This window comes from Volvox carteri, assembly GCF_000143455.1.
Source record: "Volvox carteri f. nagariensis unplaced genomic scaffold VOLCAscaffold_7, whole genome shotgun sequence".
Taxonomy (NCBI): domain Eukaryota; kingdom Viridiplantae; phylum Chlorophyta; class Chlorophyceae; order Chlamydomonadales; family Volvocaceae; genus Volvox; species Volvox carteri.
In genome coordinates this window covers 1,276,146-1,296,830 of record NW_003307550.1, presented here as the reverse complement: position 1 = coordinate 1,296,830, position 20,685 = coordinate 1,276,146, and the positions used below count along the sequence as shown (strand labels likewise).

The following is a 20,685-nucleotide window of genomic DNA, read 5'->3' as shown; positions in this document are numbered from 1 at the left end:
TTGTGGTTGTGTCGTCTGAACTGTACAACAAATCTGGTATCGAGACGGGTTCCTTACGGGCCAGTCTCATTCCTGCTTCCGCACATCTTCTTTCAGTTAGTACTAATATGCACTTACCTTCAGAAGTGATTTCGTCGACCGACTCCGAAGATCTGGGCCCTCTGGCTACTTTAGCTACTGACCTCGGTAATGCGGTGATGGCTGCCGCTGCATCCACGGGTTGGTAATCGGCCATCTCTTCCTGCCGAAGTAACCTTCGTTTTGCTTCCTTTAACCTATTTTTAGATTTGCAGGCCCTCTCGTGGTAGCGGGTGCCTCTATTCCTACCTCTGCTGCGATCCCTCGCTTGCACGAGCTTGTGCGCCTTTCCCGTAGTACATTTCAAGCGATCAAGGAGGTCCAGCTCTGTGCCGAGGAAATCTTGTATTTCGGTAGGACTACCTTTTCTATCTCGCTTCACTTTGCTGTTCGGGTCGGGTCGTCCTGCGGTGTGGCCTCGAACCCCGGAAACGCGCCTGTACCTGTCCTCATTTGTTGTCAGCAGGGAGCCGTAAGTGTTGTTCCCCCTTCCTGGTACAGAGCGGATGGGGCACCCTGGCCGCACACGGATGGTCGAAATTCTTCGGCATTCTTCGAAATTGATTCGTGCCAGCGCAACAAGTCTATCTCTGGTAAGCCTCATGGACTACTACAGCCTTTGCCTGTCCCTGCGGCTCCTTGGGAGAGTGTGTTCATGAACTTCGTAGTTGTGCTACCCAAAACAGAGGAGGGATATGACGCGGTGTTGGTTCTAGTCGAAAATGGTTCACCTTGCACACACCACGTCATCCTGCACTGCAGAGCACACTGCACGTTTATTTTTTGATAACGTTGTGCGTCTGCATGGCGTTCCAAGTCTGTCGTGTCTGATCATGGCAGTCAGTTTACGAGTGAATTTTGGGACGCACTGGGGAAGTTGGTAGGTATGCGCATAAACCTCTCTACTGCCTACCGCCCCCAGCCTGATGGTCAGACAGAGTATACTAATAGGACTTTAGGTGATATGTTGCGTAACTTCGCGGGCCGAACACCCTCTGTCTGGGATACCTACTTGACGGCTGCCGAGTTCGCGATTAATAATGCCGCTAACCGTTCGACTGGTCAAAGTCCTTTCTTCCTAAATTACGGTTACAATCCTGTTCTGCCTGTTTGGCGCGAGCTTGACGTAAACGTACCCGCGGCTAAGACATTTGCCAAGTCGTTTGTGTCCGAGGCTATTACCTGCCTGGACTCAGTACAACAGCGTGCAGCAGACTATTACAACAAGCCAAACGAGACATCACCTTCACCAAGGGCCAGCTGGTCATGCTGAGTACCAAGAACCTGCCTTCTCTGGCCGAAGGGTCTTGTAAGCTGTTGCCTCACTGGGTTGGGCCTTACCCTGTTGTGCGCATGGTGGGTTCGGTTGCTGTACAACTCGAACTGCCTTCTGAAATGCGTGTTCATCCTACCTTTCACGTATCTTTGTTCCGTTCATATCGTGGGTTTGTACCCATTCTGGCAGTGCCTGCGCCTCCTGCTGCTATAGAGGCCACACCCACTACTTGGTTGTCTGGTAAGCAAACCATGTATGCCATTGAACGTATTTTGGACTATCGGACCCGATATGTGGGTACGGCTAGGCGCAAGTGTACTGTTCACGAGTACTTGGCCAATTGGGTAGGGTACTCGTAGATAACAGTAGTCGCTTTAGCCGCCGGCGCCCGTGGACTTCCGCAGCAGTGCGGCATTAAGGTGGCGGACGACTAACAGTAGTCGCTTTAGCCGCCGCAGCTAACAGTAGCCGCAATTAAACTAATAGCAGTATTAGTTAAAACCTGTAATCACCGACCGCGGAATTGACGGGTGTTAGTAATATTGAAGTTCGCTAAATCGGAGTGGACGAGATAACCACCGACAGTTAGGATTCGGAGCCCAAACCGTTGCAGAAAACCTTTACAGGATACAACAACTATTCCCCCCCTAAATGCGACGTCCCCGTCGCATACGGATCGCTATGCAAAACAAGATTAGTAATACCAGCTAACGCGCTGCCACCCGGGACTGCACCCTACGATGAGCCGCATCGAGCAACGGTTTAAGGTCTGGGGCGAAGTTACGCGCCGGTTCCCAGCTGTTGTGTTCGGACGAATACCCAGCCCATTTGACTAAGTACTCGTGCACAGTGCGCTTGCGCCTAGCCTTACCCACGCGTCGGGTCCGATAGTCCAAAATACGTTCCACTGCATACTTGGTTTGCATACATGGTTTGCTTACCAGACAACCAAGTAGTAGGCGCGGCCTCTATAGCAGCAGGAGGCGCAGGCGCTTCCGGGATGGGTACAGACCCACGATATGGACGGACTAAGGACACGTGAAAGGTAGGGTGAACACGCATTTCAGAAGGCAGTTCAAGTTGCACAGCAACCGAGCCCACCATGCGCACAACAGGGTAAGGCCCAACCCAGCGAGGCAACAGCTTACGGGAACCTTCGGCCAGAGAACGCAGGTTCTTGGTGCTTAGCATGACCAGTTGGCCCTTGGTGAAGGTGACGTCCCGTTTTGACTTGTTGTAATAGTCCGATGCGCGCTGTTGGGCTGAGTCAAGGCATGCCTTAGCCTCTGTCAGTCGGGACACAAACGACTTGGCAAATGTCTTAGCCGCGGGTACGTTTACGTCAAGCTCGCGCCAAACAGGCAGAACAGGATTGTAACCGTAATTTAGGAAGAAAGGACTTTGACCAGTCGAACGGTTAGCGGCATTATTAATCGCGAACTCGGCAGCCGTCAAGTAGGTATCCCAGACAGAGGGTGTTCGGCCCGCGAAGTTACGCAACATATCACCTAAAGTCCTATTAGTATACTCTGTCTGACCATCAGGCTGGGGGCGGTAGGCAGTGGAGAGGTTTATGCGCATACCTACCAACTTCCCCAGTGCGTCCCAAAATTTACTAGTAAATTGACTACCACGATCCGAAACGACAAACTTGGGAACACCATGCAGACGCACAACGTTATCAAAGGATAAACGTGCAGTGTGCTCTGCAGTGCAGGATGACGTGGTGTGTGCAAGGTGAACCATTTTCGACAGCAGTTGACTAGAACCAACACCGCGTCATATCCCCCCTCAGTTTTGGGCAGCGCAACAACAAAGTTCATGGACACACTCTCCCAAGGAGCCGCAGGGACAGGCAAAGGCTGTAGTAGTCCATGAGGCTTACCAGAGATAGACTTGTTGCGCTGGCACGAATCACAGGAGAGGGCTGGTTTCTCGGCATCCTTAGCCATCCACGGCGGCCAAAAAGAACACCGAAGAATTTCGACCATCCGTGTGCAGCCAGGGTGCCCCGCCAACAGACCGTCATGGAAACGGGAAAGCAGCTCTCGACACAGGGAATCGTCATTAGGGACGACAATTTGCGATAAGAGCCTTCCCTGCGAAGCCAAAGACCATCTTGCAGAAGAAGGTGACCCGTGTTATTAATGTCAGTAAACCAAGGGTCCCTAGCAGTAGCAGCCTTGATACATACAGACAAATCCGACCACTCCAGGGACACGGTGCGACGTGTAAAAGTAGCACAGCTAAAGTAGCCAAGGGACCCAAATCTTCAGAGTGGGCAAGCAAAGTCATTTCTGAAGGAAGGTCCATAGCAGCTGAGCGAGGATGAGCGGAATCAGGAATAAGACTGGTCCTTAAGGACCCCTGGCATTGGCCAAATACCTCTCGGAAATTTGGGAGGCCAGGCACGTCACGCTGAGACGCTTCACCCTGAAGCGGACCCGCATCAATACCAATACAACGTCCATGGCCCCCCCAGCTTTTACGGACACACCCGCACTTGTGTGCGGAACTTGTAACTTGTAACTTGTAACTTAAGGAGCCTATCTCGATACCAGATTTGTAGTATGCTTCAGACAACACAACCATGAGATGGTGGTATCGGAAGATACCGATAGAGACACGTGTTCTGAATAAATTGTCAACAGTGACTCCACTTGGGCCTCGTGTACGACTGGGCAACGCGATATCCACACGATATCACCCTAGTTCGTTAGCCAACTTCCACTCCGGGGCACAAGCTCTCCAGGGGGGGGATGATGCCATATCTCTCGGGAACTACTCTCGATCGGTCAGGCAAACCAGGGATGGTGAAGCGAAGTATGAGTGTAGAGGTAGGCAAGTTATTGTGAAGGAACTGCAGTGGTGCATGGAGGCAGGGCGCATGCATGCATGCATGTGCCGGACCACAGTACGGCAGGAGACTCTTGGGTCCCACAGGTGCATTGGTTCTTTAACTGCCGTTGTTTTGACTATTACCAAGAGGTGTGTCCCGCTGCTGGGACTTTGTCCTCTAGTTTCCCGCACCCACCCAGGAGTCAGTATCTTACTAATTGTCCTATATTATTGGTCTAATCTTGAAGTACCTGTCTATGTTCGTTTTCTCGTCAATCGTCTGTGCCTTGTCGTACCCCCCACCCACCCAGGGCAATCTCGGGGTTGCCTCAATGCAGCGGTCCCTGATTTTGTCTCTGCTGGCCTCGGGTGGGTCGCCCGGGTGGCTCTTTTGACCCTTGTCAGGGTGCTTGAGGTTGTAGGATTCGTTAACGGTGCAACACAGGTAACTGTCATTACTATCGGCCACTAGTGCAACTTTCACAATGGGTTGGTGTTGGGAGGGGGTTTTATAGAGGGTTGTTTTGCCATCGAGTTGTGCTTGTGGTTGGTGGCCTAGCTACTGTAATGCAACATGGCAGGACTGAGCAATAAATGGCGTACAACTATCGGTAGTGGAAAGCCGCCACAACTATCAGTAGTCGCAGGTAAACTAATATCTGTATTAGTTAGATCTGTAATCACCGACAGCGGATATATACAGATGTTAGTTAGTAACAGTAAAGTTAAGTAAACCGGACCAGCCAAGCTAACCGCTGACAATTAGGCTACGGAGCCACAAGTTGTGGGGGAAGCTTATGGGATACAACAAGGAACTAGAGTTCTGGGAGAGCTCCTTCAACAAGTTCAACGGCCGCCGTCATCTGTGGGTCTCCACCCAGCTGCATTTTCTCATCCTCTGTGGCGCCCTGGAAAATCTGCTGCATCCCTTGGCGGCTGGGGCGCCTGGACGGTTCTTGATGGGAAGCCAGGCATCACCCGTGGCAACAGGAACCCCAAATACAGCAGGATGGATTCCACACCGCAGAAGTTTCATGCCATCCTCCTAGCTGCCCAGTTGTCCAAAGGGCCCACAGGCCTATTGTAGTAGCTGGTACACAGTACGGCTCTACAAATACACATGAAGCACGACCACCAGCTTCTCGAGAGGCCTTTTCAGCAGCCAGCTACTACACCTATCCAGTCGTGCCGTCAAAGGTCCTGACGGATAACGTAAACACCACCACCATCACAAACAAAGGCTCCGCAAAAGCCCGCAACTCACGTGCAGTCACATGCATCTCCACGGCTACTGCTTTGAGCAAGACATCTGCCTGCAGGTGGAATAGCAGCCTCAGGAGGAAAACGGTTTAAGACAAGCTCACAAGTTTCTTGTCAAAATTGAAGGATGCCAATGACTGAAAACTGCACCCACACTCGTTCAGCTGGTCAAACATGAAATGGGGGCCATTTGATGTGGATCCGTGTAGTGTCCTGGATATCACGGGATCTGTCATCCGCTGATCGGTTCTTTTCTGCAAAAAGACATGATACAACAATCCGGGTAGGGTTTCATGTCCCATTCCATCTACCAACTCCTGGTGTACTACTCAGTCCTTCACGCCCGACAACACCATGGAGTTAGATGCCTTCTGCTTCACCTTGGGGAGACAATGCTGGGCCAACCCCCCTTTTGAGCATGATCCTCAGGGTGCTCCAGCATGCCGAGGTGTGCAAGGCCCACATGTGCCTCACCACCTGGTTGATCAGGGACTAGTGAGCCAGGCTCACCATGGATGGCGTGTGGTTGGAGGCTCCAGTGTTTTTTTTCGTTTTGGGCCTAGTACCCTAGAGTAATAAACTGGGTGTTTCTTGCGGTTACAATTCCTATTTGTATAGTCGCTTGGGGGGGGGCTGCACCTCCCCCAGACCCTGTTGGTGAGACGCTATCTCACAGGGACCTAACAGACAAGACTAAGGAGACATTAGCCGTTACACGTATTCGGGAGATCCGCGACCTACCACCGATAGCCCCTTTGCCTAGGCGTAAACGTGTGAATCTGAGGTACTATTACCAATAAACAGCAATGCCTTATAAAGGCTTGGAAAGCTTATCCAGATGGACGAGTTGGCAGTACTCTAGAACCTGCCAGCCGTTGCTCACAGATGGGCAGTCTTAAACAGGCCACAGCTGTTACTCACGACAACCTGACAAGTTACCTAAACAGGCCACGGGGCGACACGTCATCCCTTCGCATCAACAGACCCCCCCCATCAAAGGCCTTACGGTGTGCTGTAAACAACACCTGACGTCTGGAAACACACATGCCGTACCACCATCGTTCTGTGCACCTAACTGCATTTGCGCGTGCTGCGAAGCACCCGCCGTGGCGACATCTTGGGGCGGTGGCCCTTACTCGTCAGAATCAAGCTTATGGCGACTTATGGCCGAAGTAATGAACCAGTACGGCCAACTGACCAACGATTCCATTTCTTCCAGGCTCAGGCCCCCATTTATTCCCAAAAAAGTAATATATTACCAAAAAAAACACTGGTTGGAGCCCTTCATGCAGGGGGTTGTGATGCTGGACCGCACCATTAAATTCTTCCTGCCGGGCTCCAAATGGGAACACAGCTCCCAAGGGTGTGTGGCGGGACACCATGGCCCACCTCATTGACTTCAGCAACCCCAGCACCAACTGTGTCTGCGTCCCCACCAACCTGGTTGCCTGCCACTCAAAGACCTAGCCCCCTGCACGGGCCCACTGCTCGACACCCTTGGGGAAGGGGCCGACGTGGACCTCCTGGCCCTGGCCACACAGATTTGGTGCTGGGTCGACAGAATCACTGGTACCATGGACCGTGGAGGACTACACCCCCATGCAGGGTCAGTTCTGGAGCTGGTGGGAGGCACACAGCATGCCAGGCGACATCTTTATAGCTCCCCAGGTGAACTAGTCACACTCGACTTTCTGTTACTGCTCAACATGTCCCGGGCAGATGGCATTGGTCTGGGCTGTGTTCACTTCATGACCATGGCCACCAGCACCTATTTCTACAGGGCTGGGAAGGCGTCCCCACGGACCACCCAGCAGTGGTGTGGGCAAGCGGCTCCATAGCAAGCCGTTCCATAGCAGTGCGGCGCATTGGAACTGAGAGGACATTGCAGTGCTGGCTCGCCTGGTGGACGGCCCAGGCGTGCTATGCAACTACCTCATCCCCCACTCCAAGATGGACCAGCTTATGGAGGCCTACTGGCTTGGATTGCATGCCTGGGTGGCCTCTGCTGCCAGCGCCTGCTGGCACAAGGCGGCTACTGCTGGCAGCCATCGTCAGCTGACTAGGATTAGGACACCTGCTTCAGCTGGGGCAGCTAACTCTCGGGCCCTCTGACCGGCATGCAGGATGCATCCATTACACTCCCTGTCACACAGGGCCTTCCGCATATGCCTACTGGAGATGATACTACTAACCGGCATCACGTGCAACATCAAGGCGTGCTCCATGCGCATGGGTGGGAACAGCATGGCGGCTGGCCCAGGAGGGCAAGAGGAGCTGTGCCAGGTGCATGGCCAGTGGCACTATAGCGTGCGCAGCACTACATGAGGCGCGACACAGCAGCCAAACTCGAAGTCTCCCGCCGACTAGGCCTCACTGGTAGGTGGTTCTCTCTTTCAGCCTGTAGTGTAAGGGCCCTTGGCAGCCAGTCTATGCTCCCCTTTTCTGCTCATCCACGGCACGATCGGTACCAGCCAGCTTCGGCAGAGCCACGAGATTACAGGTCACGGGAGACATGGCCACAGAATTGTTGGTCTCCGCCGGGGTTGGGTGGGGAATTGAGAACTTGCTTTGCAGTTGATATAAGAGGAAGAGGTTCGGAAGTTAGCTTAAGCGCACAATAGCTGCGGATGTTTTCCAAGCTTTTCGCCAGGAAATTCCTGTCGCTTTTCATTTGACAACCCGCGAGCTTAAATTGACAGGTAATTGGCGCAAAGAGGAGCAGAAACATGTGCAACGGCTATTCATTGAAAATTAAATTATAAGGTTTGGGAAGTTGGATTTACATATGGAATGCTTGACAGTGCAATGTCGGTGCCGGTTGGCTGCAGTCGCAGCGCCGAGTCGCACACCCCTGCCGTATGGCAGTTTTTCCGAGTCGCGAAGAGTCGCAGTGACGTTGAGATGTCTCGCTGCTCGCAGCACGCTTGTTTTTCCTGTAAAAGCGTCCAATTTTCAATTGTGGTGAAGATATCCTTGTGGATTCATGCGAGTTCCTGTCCCGCAAGGCAATCCAGGTTGCCTTGCAGCGCGACTGAATGATGCGCACAGTGACACATGTGCGACAAGTCCAGCAGAAGATTACAGCACCGTTCATATAGGGAATAGCTACACCCAAAGTGGCGTCCCACAATACGTGCGGTTAAGTGACCTGACGTAACGCGCCAAGCTGGCGTAACCCTTTCGATTACGGCTCCACCGCCGAAGTAGGATTTTTCGTAAGCGAAATACAATTCATGACCTCAAAGCACTATTAATCAACGTGGACTAATTAACTTTCATATGCTTGCGTAAGGTGGGGTTATGAGAGCCGATGGCAACTCAGTCGCTAAAACTTTAGTTGAGGCAGCCCATAGTCCTTTCATTCACCATATGTTGCAGCGTGTTAAGACCTACCCCAAGCGCCAGCTTTGTTTACAGTTACAACGGAATCGCAGAACGTTGGCCATAACGCGTTCCCGCTCAGTATTGTAAATTAAGAGAGCTTGAGGATTTTTCATGTAGATAAAAATTATGCATGCAAGTACTTTAGCCCTGTTACGCCACGCGATAACGTTGGCCAAATCAGGGTGATTACTTTTGTTGCGTTATGCCGTAACGTTATGCTCAAATAATAAACTTTGTAATACGGTGAGGAAGAGACGTTTATTTTGAGGGTTAATGCTTATTGGGTTGTCGCCGCACTGTACCTGCTTTCCGAACACAGTACTCATGGAACTACGGCAGCAGTTCCAAGCAACATACCGTAAGTTAACGCCTTCAATATTATATTACATAATACTATGGTCTTTGTAAGAAGCCTAAGCTTTGATCTTGTAGGGCCTTGAATGCAAGCCGGTTATGATATACCGGAGGTTCTGCATATATTGCTGCAAACATGTGAGCTTGTCGTAAGAAGCTGCATGCTTTTCTAAGGCCCTGGTATTGGGAGTGCGGCAGAATGGCACATCTCTTGGTGGCCATTGCGCTGCTGGTCCTCCAGCAAGCCATGGCAGAACCTTCATGCAACAACGATAGTAGCATGGGGAGCTTGTGCGTGGCGTCGCTCGTCAGGGACCTGCTGGCAGTGCCCGGGTAAGGTCGTGGTCATCTTTCAGCCACTGGACAGCAGCAGAACAAGAATCAGAATCAACGCAAATTGCTGAGCTGCCAATATCAGGGTGTTAATGCAACGCACCGGGGACTCCATTCCAAATTTGGCGGACGCCTTGCTGGGCGGCTTAGTCAGTCTTGCTGGGCGGCTTGCCCGTTGATGGCAGGGGAGCTCTGGATCCCAGCCTGGCCCTAGCCCGCAAGGGATGAGGAGGGGAATGGAAAAAAGCCTCAGCGCGATGGGAAGAGGGCTCGGGGAAGAGGGCTCGGGGGAGGAACAGAGTGGTAAAGAGCGAGAAGGAGGGAAGGGTAACGCTACAGAACCATTGCAGCACATTGTTCCTTATGACTGGAACCTGGCTAAGCAGGTTGCGGCGATGGGGGTGGGGTTGCGGGCGTAGGAATCTGCAGCAGCAGCACCTCCTGCCCATCGTTCCCCTCAGCGTGTCCGCACTTAGTCCCGCACCCAGCCACCTGGTGGAATCCGAAGCGGCGCTGGGGAAGTTGGGCATCCTGTGTCAGGGATATCAGGGGCCTTCTTCTATGGCCACGAATGCAACGCTGCCGCTAAATTTCGACAGCATCCCCTGGGCACTTCCCCCCCTCCCGCCATCCATGCAGCTGTAGTAAATCTCCCTCCACATCCCCGCTTCCTGTGTGGAAGGAAGTGCGCTTGGCAGCAGCAGCAGCAGCAGCAGCAGCAGTATCAACAGCAGCAACAGCACCAACAGCACCAACAGCAGCAACCGCAACCCATCAAGCTTATTTCAGGGGATCCTGTGTGTCTTTGGTTTTGCATTTCACTTCGCGCATGGCTTTCCAACCAGTTGTACATCTTGTGGGTCCTTTTGCATCCTCAAAAGAGGTAGAGAGGAGATCAACCGCCCGCACAAAAGAGAAGTAGTCTCTAGTTTCACGTTCTTGTTCATGTTCGTGCTTCTGCTGCGGCCCGTTGTGCCCTCCCCCGTCCCAGGCATTCGCATTAGTGTCGTGTGCGTTATCTAAATCATAATCATGCATGTGTGTGTGTGTGTCTGTTGTGTGTGAAATGTTTCGCATTCACGGCTTGCTCCGTGTCCTCGTAGGCTCAAGGTCAACCCGAGTACGGAGCTCCGAAACAAGGTGGAGGATGCCGTGGAGGGCTTCCTGGAGCAGTGCCTCAACATACGCGTGGCGCCGGTGCGGGTGAGGTGTTTCAGACGGGCGAAGCTGGCAGTCGTGGGTGGGAAATCTAATGACCCCCACACCAACAGAATACCCAAATTTCCAAGCTTTGTCCCTGATATCCTTTGCGAGTAGCGAGTATCCTTTCTACCCTGATAAGGCTACTAATCCTACTAATGCTACTCATGCTACTCATGTTACTAATGCAGCTGCTACTGGTAATGGTGTTGCTGCGGGGGGTCTTGGGCTCTTGGCCTGCCATAACCGTGCCGTGCCATGCCATGCCACCTTACGTACCTACTCATCGTGCACATGCGCCCGTCACGCCTAGCTGTGGGCTTTGTCATAACGTCGCCAGCCTAGACCGACCCTGTACTTGGTTCTTACCTGCTTACCTACTCACCCTCCCACTCAACCCCCCCACACTGACCCACACACCATCCCAGCCGGTCAATCTCCTGCTGCTGGAGCAAGCCCGGGACCGCGGCGCCTACTACTTGAGCGACCTGGTTCTGTCGCAGCTGGGCTTCCGGCTGAACCTAACCTTTGCAAACATCTTTGATGTGGGTTTCGGCTTTCGAGCCAGGTCTCCGCAGTTGACAGTTAGGAGTTGGGCGTTCCCTCCCTGTCGTACATCCCGCAACGGAATTGTGTCGATGTTGCGAAAGGCCGTACCCGTGACTCCGCGTGCTAGTAGGGTTCTTTGGGGGTGTGGTGCGGCCGATGCGTGCGGGGTGGTAATTTCTGAAAAAAAAGCAAGTACGGCATATCTATGGGCAACGATGAGGCTAGTTTCGGGGCGAATACGGCATTGTAGAAACCGGCATTACATTGTTATATGAAATTACAGGAGGAAATTTTGGGGGTCACCTGGGGATTGCCTCATTCCTCTTGAGAGGTACGTAAGGGCAGTCCAAGCGTACGGGAGAGCGTTGCAAAACGTCCTCTGGAAGGCGTGTTTTACCGGAGGGGAGTTGCGTAGCACAACCCCAAGGCCTCAGACAGCTCGTGATACAGGATGTACTCCCATTCTTATTCCCCCCTCTTCTACCTACACACATACACAGGCATACACACCTATGACCGCCGAACAATGTAGGCCTCCCCTACCTCCCACACCCCTATTTCTCCCCTCCCGCTCCCCCTTCCCCCCTTCCTCTTCCACCCCGACACTCATCGGGACCTCCGGGGCCTCGCACCTCATGGGAACCCTTGCCTCCGTCCCTCCCCGCATCACCCAACGGGGACAAACCGACTACAGTTGACGCCAACGGTTGTTTCCAGCTTCCGAGCCCCTGGGGGTCCCTTCCTGGACGGTTTCAGCATCGACCCTTCCGCAGTTGTGGATCTATCTGAGGTGGATGCGCTGGCACCCCTGGAGAAATTTGTGCTCGAGGACCCTAAGATTGCCTGGGCGGATGTACTGCCGTTCTTTCGCCAGGTACGACAAGCGACCCGGTACGACATTGGTGCGAGAGACTACATGACGTCGCCATACGGGCCTGGAGCCGTTTGCTTCTAGGGACCCCCACGGGCCTGGAGGACTTGCCGCACATCATCTTGGTGGTGGTGGATGTATGGCTGTGTGGTTGCTTAACTTCATGGTAGCTTTGGCCGCTTGGACGATGATGGACTTAGTGTTTGTTGTCATTAGCGTCACGTTATTACCGTGCCCCATTCCTCTCATCCCCCTCTTTCCCCATTCTTGCATCATTTTGCTGTGTTTACTTCCAGCTCCGTGAGCCTCAACGCTTTCCCTCTTAACTCGTTTTGTATTTAAGAGCCGTTCATTGCCCGGCCATGCGTATTTATATGTTTAACCGACCCAACCCGTATTGCCGTACAGGTAGCCACCATATACGACGGCCACCTCATAACCGTACCCTTCTCAGGCCAGGCCAGTGTGCTGTATTACAGGAGGGTGAGAGTTGGGCGCACGGGGGCTTGGGCAGGTGTGGGGCTCAGGGGCCGGGGGGAGGGGGTTATGCAGGGCACCCCTCACATCCCGGCCCGCAAAGATTCACACTGTAGTTTGTTCGTTAATTCGTTAATTCGTTAGTTCGTTAGTTAGGTCCTAACTGAGCATTGTCCCCCGTATCTGCCCCCCTTGTCCCACCTTCTCCGGACTTGTGTGACGGCAGTCGGTGTCGTTTGGACGTGTTGATAGTTGCTTTCGCATCGTCGTCACCATCATCATCATCATCATCATCACTATCATCATCATCATCATCACTATCATCATCATCATCATCATCATCATCATCATCATCATCATCATCATCATCATCATCATCATCATCATCATCATCATGGCTTTTGCGCCATGTGATCCCTGCCCCCCACTCCTCCCGCCCTTGTCCATCCCGTGCCCCCTTGCCCCCCGCAGGACGTGTTGGCGCAGTGGCAGTTGCCTCCCCCGGCCACGTGGGAGGACCTCTTGTACGCCGCCAGGATGATAAACGGCTCCGATATGAACGGTGATGAAGTGGGGGATTACTCCATCTGCTGGTGAGGGTGGGGAAGAAGGGTCCGGGGGGAAGGGAGGGGGGGTCAGGGAAGGGGACCGATATGCTGTGTTTAGAGATGTACTGGTTGGGCGTGTCGCGGCACTATAGTACTAAGCCGTTTTCGCCGTTGAGCAGAAATAGGCAAGGATACGGCAGAAGGAAGCTAACCCCCGTCCTTTGAAGGGGGGGTGAGGGATGCGGAAATTGCGGAGGAAAGCGGAGGAGGGAAGGAGATGGCAATGACAGTGGTGGTGGTGGTGGTGGTTGGGAGGGACTGGGGGATGGGTGGGAGGGTCGGGTGGGGAAAGCACCCGATCAAGACATACAGCCTAGGAACGGGTACGACGTGTTGCAACGACGTTATGTCCGGACAGAGACGTGCAACAACCGGCTCTGACCTGCAGCGCTTCATGGCCCCCCTGTCTGTCTAGCGGCATGCCCCTGCCTCACACGCTCATGTACACGCACACGCAAACGCACACATACATGTACACACATACTTACATACTTGCACACATACTTGCACACATACTTGCACACATACGTACACACATACTTGCACACATACGTACACACATACTTACGCACATACGTACACACATACTTACGCACATACGTACACACATACTTACGCACATACGTACACACATACTTACACACATACGTACACACATGCGTACACACATGCACGTGCACACACAGGCAAATGGAGGACTGTCTGGAGGCGCCGGTGCTGCTGGTGCAAGTGGCGGCGCCCTTCTTGCAGTCTATGGTCAGTATGGTGGGGTGGGGTGGGGTGGGGCTATGATATTTTAGTTAGGTATGTCTTATGCGCCGGGTGCATGAACTTAACCCCCCCCGATTGAGGCGCCTTTCCTGTGTCCCCCCGTCGCCCCTTCACCCTCCTGACATCCATCACACGATTAATAAAGCAGACCACGCACCACACCAGGCCACGTACCCTCACTCGGCTATGTGTCGTTACATGTACCGATCCGGGGGCCTGACACTGGCCAGGGGCAACTAACCGTGGTATCCAACGGGAACGACCGCCGAAGCACTCTCCTCCTTGTGGGGGGAGAGGGGTGTGAGGGGCCACTATCCCCACCTGCTCGACAGAGGGCATGCAACCCCGCGTTTCCCCTTTTTGTCAAGAGGAAAGAGAGCGCCCTCAAACAAACAATCTTAGCAAGTGCTGCGGCACAGTTCCGCCCCTGCAGCCTGCGCCTTGAGCAGGCGCGCGGCTGCGCACCCCGGGTCCTTGCAACACTCGGGCGGTCCTCCTCCCCGGGAGGGGCTTACACGGGCCCCAAACTCATCACTTGGCCTTTTCCTTCTGGCGATGTTGTGATTCCGACGCTACCTCTCTAAACAACTTCGTCATTCGTAATAACGTCGTACAGCTACATGAGGTTGGCAATTGGCAGATAGCGGTTGGTGGTGAGGACATGTCGATGGGTTTCCTTTCCTAAACCCCACTCCCTTCAACTTCCAACCACCAACTATCCCAACGACCCCCATACCGCGCACATCAGTCTAGAGCTGTCATTGGTGTCTTTTCATTAACTTTACCCAACCAATCCAACCACCGGACACAGCCTCAACCACCACCATCATCAACAACAACAACCAAACTGGGTTGATATCTGCAGTGAAACTGATGAAATACGTTTTACTTGTTTCGTGTCGTGTATCTATTTCCCCTCCCTCCATCCTTGTCCCCATCCCCCCCCATCTCCCTCTCTTAAAGGGCACTGGTCAGGGTTGGATGTTCGACCCCACCGACATGACCCTGCTGCTCAACAGCACAGCCATGATACGGGCCATGGAGCTGCTCCGGGAGCTGCAGGTAGCTGTGTGTGCGTATATATATATATATATATATATATATATATATATATATATATATATATATATATATATATGTATATATATATGTATATATATTATATATATATATACATATATATATATATATGTATCGATGCACCTGAGCATGTGAGCATCTGTTACATGTACCGATCCGGGTGCCTGACACTGGCCCGGGGCAGCTAACCGTGGTATCCAACGGGAACGAGGGGCCGCCGAAGCACTCCATCACTGGAGGGGCGTTATATCGGTCAGAATCCTAACCGTTCTCCTTTATCAACCAAGGCGCCGTCACCTGTTCGAATCCTCAAGCCAGCTTCATGCACTAACTCATATGTCAAGCAACCCCTCCGTTCCACCGAACGCATGCTCTACAGCTGCGCGACCTGCCAATGCACTCACACCCAACGGTGCGCCAATCGCCATCCTATCCTTGCGAATCCTGCCGCCGCCGCCCGGTTACGTTATCCAACCACCACATGGAATACAGCCCCTGGTCCAGGCCCTATGCAGAACTATTCCCCCGCCACTGCTCTGCGGCAGTGTGTAGGTCTTCATGGTGAGAGCTCCCCCTCCAGCCGCCCAGCGCACCGGAGGAACCCAGCGTCTCATCTCAGCCTTCATCACCCCCATCGACTTCACCCGGGGAGGGGGGGGACCAGCGGTGGGACCCGAACCCACATCTTCCGATAAACTATGTTTGTGTGTGTGTGTGTGTGTGTGTGTGTGTGTGTGTGGATGTGCGTGTGTCATCGCGGCTTAGACCATCAAACGCATACTCTACATTGTGCCCCTGTACGCCACTCTTTGCCTCCTCGCTCCCTTTCCCCCTCCCTCCACAGAAACTGACAGCACCAGGTCTGGGTTGTAATTTAGTTCATGTCAACTTCATCAACCGCACATGCGCTTTCACGATAAAGTGGAGCGAGCAATTCAAGGTGCGGGGCGTTTTCGTTGGTATGTCGTACGTTGTCGTACCGTGTCGTACCATGCGTATGTGTTTTACTCAGCAAGGAAGTGTGCGATCCCCTTCCACCTCCTCAGCCTCCCCTACCCCTCTTCCGCGCAAGGTGTATTTATCCGCCCGCTGCCCTTTCCCCTATTTCCCGCACCCCATTATTTCTCACGCCCTTTACCTCCTCCGCCTCTCCCCCCATCCTCCAACCGCCAACCGCCAGGGCACTCAGTTGTATGGTATGGAGGGTCTTGTGGGAGTTACCCAACTTCCGGGCTCAACAGAAGTGCTCAACCGAACCACGGGGCGGTTGGAGCGGTGTACGGCAATCAACTGCCCACACGCCACCAACGAAACTAGCATGGTGGCTGGCGGAAAGGTGGTCCTAGTCAACCGCGCGCCGCACTTTGGATTTGGCGGCTTCGGGGGTGAGTGTAGCGGGTCAGCCTGCGGTATGTACGTGAGGGTGAGAACATGGGAGTGAAGTTTTGTGGACACTCCATCTATGCCGCGCAGCGTGTCACACAGCGGTTCGGCTCCAGACAGACTTTGCTGCCACTGCTGTGCGTATTCTTCCATGGATGGATGGATGGATGGATGGATGGATGGATGGATGGATGGATGGATGGATGGATGGATGGATGGATGGATGGATGGATGGATGGATGGATGGATGGATGGATGGACGGACGGATGGATGGATGGATGGATGGATGGATGGATGGATGGATGGATGGATGGATGGATGGATGGATGGATGGATGGATGGATGGATGGATGGATGGATGGATGGATGGATGGATGGATGGATGCCAAATCCATTGATCCACACATTCATTGATCCACACACAAAAAACACACAAAAAAAAACACACACCTGTTTCTCCTCGTTCTTCCCCCTCTCCCCCCGGCCCCTCCCAGGCGAAAAAACACACGCACACATAGAATATTTGTACTTATAAACATATATACATACAAACAACATGCGCAGGTGCGGCACGCAAGGGCATCGACCCCGGCTACCAGACCGCCATCTATCAGTTCTTCGCGAATCTGGCGGGACCTGAGCTCAGCTGGGAGGTGGGTCGTGCTTAAGAGAACATCGCCCGCCAACATGTGTGTCTGTCTGTATGTATACGTGTATGTTTCCATCGCACCACCTGACGCACGGGGGCCTTATACCATCTGACGGGGGCTGCGAGGGGCGGCACATCTGACACATAAGACCGACCTGGCACTGGACCTGGAGGAGGCGGAGGAGGAGGGGGGGGATAGGGGTGCGAGATGGGGGGCCCCTCTCCCCTGGAGCCCGAGTAACGGAAACGCAGCGTACACCTGTATGTATGCACATCTATGTATGCGTACTGTGTATTGTGCTGTGTGCATCAGGCGGATGCGGATTTTTGGCTCCGGAAAGCGGATTTCCAACCATTTTGTAAATCCCTTTGAAAATATGTTTTTTATGGTCCTCTTAAGCGAAGTGCTGCTGTACCTGTGGCTTTTTACATGTCGTCTCGTGGATGGAGGACGGAAGATATTCCTTGATATGTGATCCCCCTTTTTCCGCAAACGTCCTTACGTTCACCCGCAGTTTGTGCTGGACCTCCAATCGCCCGTGGGCCCTTTCCGCCAATCCCAAGTGGATGTGAACGACGAAACCAATTTCAAGAGGTCTGTCTGGCGGGGAGGCGATTTTGTTTGTTGCGCGTGTGTGAGTATCTGTGTGTTGTCAGTGCTGTTAGTGTTGATGCGGTGTTACACTGTGGGCGGCTCGTCCCGAGCACCGGGGGCCCTGACCGGGCCGAAACACAGCGCAGGGGGCTCCACTACACACTCAAAAGCCGAGGCAAGGGGAAGACCTCCCCACGCCAGACACGGCCCCGCAGAAGACTCTCCTAGCCAAGGACACCCACGCAGCCTAGTGCTGTTAGTGCTCCTAGTCTATATGGCACCAGTTATTGAAATTGTTCAGTGAAATTTGTCGTGAAATATGCTCCGTACGTGTTTTTGCAGATGGACGGATCGCGGTTACCATCCTGGCGCTACCCGGGACTTCCTGACCGCCTGGACAGCCTCCATTCGCAACCCCAACGTGGCGCTGGACATTCGGATCCGTAACTCGTTCTTGTACAGGTACGACAGTGCTAGTATGTTTAGTGTGTTTGTTTAAATAAACTGAGCCACGACGCGTAAGAGTTGGAGTTGTCACGTGCATAACTGCACTAAAGCGTGTCATCCAGTGGTAGGGGTACCCTAAGGTCTTACAAAGATATTGATATGGAGGATGACATATATCGGCAAACGCTTCGGGAGGTTCGGGTCGTACCGAAACTCCCGAAAACAGAAATAAGAGTTCCCGAAGCCGGCTGGCTTGCAGGAATAGGATCATACGCCGTAGACGAAAGGTGGTATGCGGCCCGAAGGGCCGCCCGACAACCTAAGTCCGACAGAAATAGACCCGTTCCCGAAACCAGAAATACCTCGTTTGCCTGTATCTGGAGGATGATGCCAGAGCGCGTAGATTAGGCGTCGTTGTAGCAGCGGTAACCACCACAACCAACCCAACTGCCCTGGCCAGTGTATCTGAACTCGAGCGCATGTTGACTCATAAATGCCTAAATGCCAATCCACCTACCAATGCGTCCCACTATGTTCGTCTGTACGACGTCCGTACGACACCACAGGCGGATTCTATCTGACGCCGCCGCCGCGCTTCTTACGGATGCCACCCTGGAGTCCATTCTCGCAAACCTGACGTCGCAATTTATGGCCGTACTGAATAGCAGTGGGAACCTGAGTGCGGTGGGTACGGCAGGAATGAGGGGGAAAGAGAAGAAGGATGGGGAGAAAGGTGGGGAACGGGGGGAGGAGCCCGGCGGAAAGAGGGAGGGATATCGTTGGGAAACAAAGGCCGCGCGCGAGGTTAGGAAAAAGATAAGTTACAATTTTGTCTCTTGCGTAGTGGCGAACCAGCGTCAGCTGACGCGGGAGTGCGTTTTTTGTGGGGCCATGGAGGAGAACGGGAAGAGAGATGGATCGCTTGATCGAATCCCACGCCCGCCTTACATCTTGAAGATTTTTGTTTTGCTTTTTTGTTGTGCTTTGTTTCCCTCCCCCTTCCTTTCCCGCGCCATCCAACACTCTCACTTTTGCAAGCCCGCAACCACCCTCTCCAACCGCCGTCTCCAACCACTCTTCCATCCGTTACTTGCTTCTTGCATATAACTTCCCATTCCTTACCTGACATTCACCTCCTCTTTCACCACTCCGTCCCACTTGCCCCCAGATTCAAACCGGTTACCGCGCAGCTCTGGGCTACATAACGAGCACTGAGTCGCCGCGGAAAGAAGGGGACGACTCCCAGCACAGCTCGAAGCCGTGCTGCCTGACGAGCTCCCGACGGGATCTGCAGACCACCCTGCCTGTAGCGCTGGTGGTGATGGTGCTGCTGCTGATGTTGTCGGGATACTGGCTGTGGTGTCGAGCTCACAGGTAGGAGGGGGGAAGAAGAGAGTGGGACGGGGTCGCGACGCGTAAAACAAAGCACGTACGGTACGTACATACATACGAGGTACGTATGGTGCGTGCGTACGGTACATACATACGGTACATACATACGGTACATACATACATACGCTTTGGTGGTTTCGCCGGACTATCCCGGGCCCCTGCAGTGGTGATCAGGCTTGTGCGGGATCCCTTTTCTTTATAAGGCTACTTCTCCCCTGGACCAGCCCAGGAAGGGACAGGTGGTGGAGGTCAGTTGTTTTAAGGTGGTTGCAAGACGTCTTGTGGTGTCGAGCTCTCTTAGCCTTTCTCTCTTGGAGGTTTTTTGTTGGCCTGTTAGGTATATCAGGAGCCCTCCCCTGCCGGGACTGCCCTAACCGAATTTTTGTTTGTTTGTTTGTTTTCCCTTCGAATCCCGTTTTCGTTGGTGGTGTTTTGGGGGGTTGTTTCAGAGAGCCTTTGACTTTGCCCTAGCTGAGACTTGTGGACTCGCTCTAGCGGGACCTGAGAGCCCTTCGTGGTGTATTCACTGCAGCGCCATCCCCGGATGGAGGGGCTGCGGAGTGGCTGTGTAGGGTGTTGGCAGTCTGAGTCGGGGTCGGGAGCACACAAGACTAACCGACGTGTGCTGTGTGCTCCCGACCCTTGCGCTGTGTTTCGGCTTCGGCCCCCGGCTCTCGCGGCCCACAGTGTAATCTAAGTCATACGTACGTACATACGTACATACATACATACATACATACATGCATACATGCATGCATACATACATACATGCGCACACATTAGCATCGTCATTGTCCGTCATCAAATTGCACCGTCGTACTCGCACGTTGCTAGGTGGCTCTGTTGGGGCTACTATGCGCCGCGATGGTGTTCACGGCAAAGAAGATGGTGCCCTCAACCTCCTGACATACGTACACACACGCACCGATACGTACACACGCGATTGTCAGTGTTTATTTGTTTGTGTGTATTTGTTTTATATTCCCTCCCCACAGGCGCAGTCTCCTTGGCTCCCCCCTGGCCCCCAAGCCCCGCCCCGAAACCACCCTCTTGGTAGCCACCCTGCCTGATCTACCCGCCCTCCTGAGGGACCTACCCGAGCCCATCATGATCCGGTGGGACTTTGTGAGGAGGGAGAA

At 53.4% G+C, this 20,685-nt stretch overlaps 1 protein-coding gene across 1 annotated transcript in view; it reads left to right on the top strand.

The window, feature by feature from the left end:
* The window catches only part of VOLCADRAFT_88000 (uncharacterized protein), a gene marked incomplete at both ends in the record, with an annotated part of 42,411 nt that overhangs the window by 8,224 nt on the left and 13,502 nt on the right, over nt 1–20,685 (top strand). The window contains 21 exons of the mRNA XM_002947730.1: nt 4,504–4,561; nt 7,606–7,735; nt 9,156–9,194; nt 9,432–9,523; nt 10,627–10,726; nt 11,152–11,268; nt 11,967–12,146; nt 12,552–12,626; nt 13,092–13,213; nt 13,915–13,993; nt 14,963–15,061; nt 15,459–15,491; nt 15,668–15,745; nt 15,924–16,019; nt 16,260–16,464; nt 17,028–17,116; nt 17,628–17,707; nt 18,050–18,169; nt 18,721–18,838; nt 19,323–19,528; nt 20,542–20,661. Coding sequence (XP_002947776.1) covers nt 4,504–4,561; nt 7,606–7,735; nt 9,156–9,194; nt 9,432–9,523; nt 10,627–10,726; nt 11,152–11,268; nt 11,967–12,146; nt 12,552–12,626; nt 13,092–13,213; nt 13,915–13,993; nt 14,963–15,061; nt 15,459–15,491; nt 15,668–15,745; nt 15,924–16,019; nt 16,260–16,464; nt 17,028–17,116; nt 17,628–17,707; nt 18,050–18,169; nt 18,721–18,838; nt 19,323–19,528; nt 20,542–20,661 — 2,236 coding nt within the window. The remainder of the gene's footprint in view (nt 1–4,503; nt 4,562–7,605; nt 7,736–9,155; nt 9,195–9,431; nt 9,524–10,626; nt 10,727–11,151; nt 11,269–11,966; nt 12,147–12,551; nt 12,627–13,091; nt 13,214–13,914; nt 13,994–14,962; nt 15,062–15,458; nt 15,492–15,667; nt 15,746–15,923; nt 16,020–16,259; nt 16,465–17,027; nt 17,117–17,627; nt 17,708–18,049; nt 18,170–18,720; nt 18,839–19,322; nt 19,529–20,541; nt 20,662–20,685) is intronic.